The sequence below is a fragment of the Otolemur garnettii genome, unplaced genomic scaffold (assembly GCF_000181295.1).
Source record: "Otolemur garnettii isolate 467f Iridium unplaced genomic scaffold, OtoGar3 scaffold00048, whole genome shotgun sequence".
NCBI classification, from domain to species: Eukaryota; Metazoa; Chordata; class Mammalia; order Primates; family Galagidae; genus Otolemur; species Otolemur garnettii.
This window is the reverse complement of record NW_003852443.1, coordinates 12,375,874-12,377,919: the sequence shown is the minus strand read 5'-3', so window position 1 is coordinate 12,377,919 and position 2,046 is coordinate 12,375,874. Positions and strand designations below refer to the sequence as shown.

General features: G+C 35.5%; 1 protein-coding gene across 1 annotated transcript in view; it reads right to left on the bottom strand.

Annotated features, from left to right (window-relative positions):
* The window catches only part of SP3 (Sp3 transcription factor), a gene marked incomplete at its 5' end in the record, with an annotated part of 54,255 nt that overhangs the window by 10,363 nt on the left and 41,846 nt on the right, over window positions 1-2,046 (bottom strand). The window contains one exon of the mRNA XM_012806207.2: window positions 1,102-1,294. Within this exon, the coding sequence (XP_012661661.2) occupies window positions 1,102-1,294 (193 nt within the window). The remainder of the gene's footprint in view (window positions 1-1,101; window positions 1,295-2,046) is intronic.

Below are 2,046 nucleotides of genomic sequence, written 5' to 3'. Positions count from 1 at the left end.
AATAATAATAATAAGCCAGGCATTGTGGCCGGTGCCTGTAGTCCCAGCAAGTACTCCGGATGTTGAGGAAAGAGGATCCCTCAAGTCTAAAGAAAGAGTTTGAGGTTGCTGTGAGGTATGACAATGGCACGCTACCCAAGTAGGGCGACAGAGTGAGACTCTGTCTCAAAAAATAAAGAAATAAACAATCTTCTTGGTGGAAACTTCATATTAAAGAAATACACATATATCCTCTCCAACTGAGGCTCTTCACTTTAATCCTACCTTGTTTGATGCTAACATTGCTATCCATGTTTTCTTTTATTTAATATTTGCCTAGTAAGTCTTTTTCCATTCCTCAGCTTCAACATTCCTGTAACAATTATTTGAGATGTTTTTTATAATCAACATCAGATAGACTTTATGTTTTTAAAAAATACAATTTGAGCCTTAATCTCTTATTAAGCTGAATTTATCTACATTTAACATTAAGTACTGAACATCCTTTATTATTCTGTCTAAATATATTTTTTAAAACACTGAAATATTACAATCCCACTTTTTAAAAAATTTTATCTATTCAGGCTTATTTTGCACTTCTGTTGAAATATGGAAGAGCTTATCAACTCTTACTGAACCTTTTTTTTTTTTTTTGCAATTTTTGGCCAGGGCTGGCTTTGAACCCGCCACCTCCGACATATGGGGCTGGCGCCCTACTCCTTTGAGCCACAGGCACTGCCCTCTTCTTGAACCTCTTGTTTTTACCATAATTGCTATTCTCAACCTAAGAATCAACTTTTTATATGTATTAAGGCAAATTTCACTGCTGCTAGTTTGCAAATAGGCTAATTTCTGCTTATGGGCCTATTAAATTGTATCTATTACACTTGTTCGAAAAAAGTAAACTAGTAAGTTTAGTTTAAATGGCATTTAAATCTGAATGTTGAATTTCATATATTTTGTTCTCTAACTTCTGCCACACTCACACAGACACACACCCAAAATGATCATGTAATGAACAATATCTCATAATTAATATGGCATGCAGTATTTCAAAAATAAGGGTGATAATATTAACGCTCTTAAAAAAAAAAAAAAAAGATATGTTTCCTGTGTGCATACCTCCCACCACCTTCTTTACAGTTGGGACAGGTGCAAGCTACCCTCCGTAGTCTTTTTCCTTCTTGATGTTGTTGGTCCCCTTCTTCATCTACCACCTGTACTCTTAAGTGTGTTAGATCATTGGTATTCAATGTAGAATCACCACTGAGCTGCCACTCTTCAGGATCAGGTTCTTCTTCCTTGATCCTAATATCTAAAGAAAAAAATAAATACAGATGAGAAGCAGCCCACTGGCCCAAAAAGATAGCAAGAGATGTGAAACTCTCTAAGATAAAGTGAATATTACATGGAAATCAAAAGTCATGTGCTAGTGGAGCTTAATCACTGCTCTCCATTGTGTCTCATTCCTTTCAAAACAGGCTATTTTATTCTAAGTATCAGAGATTAAGCCAAAAAGGGAATAAAGCCAACATGAAAGCTTACTTTTTCAAGGATTCAATAAGAAAAGCAGGTAATATTTTCTGACCAGGCTGAGTCACATCTAGAACTTCAATTATAGTTCAACTACTTAACAAATCCAATGATCAATTCAGACTAGAACAAATGCGAATACCTTTAATCTTTACTTCACAATTTGCATGTATTATGCCTATCTACAGGCACTATATGAATGCAAGTAAAGGCAGAATTCGCTTGAAACTATTGCAAATTTAAGCTTTAAAGCCAATCATTATTAAAATATCTATACTAGCCAAACATTACTGTAGAACAGCAGCGGTTCTCAACCTGTGGGTCGTGACCCACAGGAACTATATTCCACAGGAACTGTTTTAAGGGGCTGCGGCATTAGGAAGGTTGAGGACCACTGCTGTAGGAGGAGGTATAGAAGTATAAAATAGCTTTTATTTTCAAGGAGTTTTATTATACACCAGACTGGGAAATGAAATGCGCATGCAGTGGTGAATATGTAAAGTAAAAAGTAAGTAAAAAGTAAATATGGCAGGA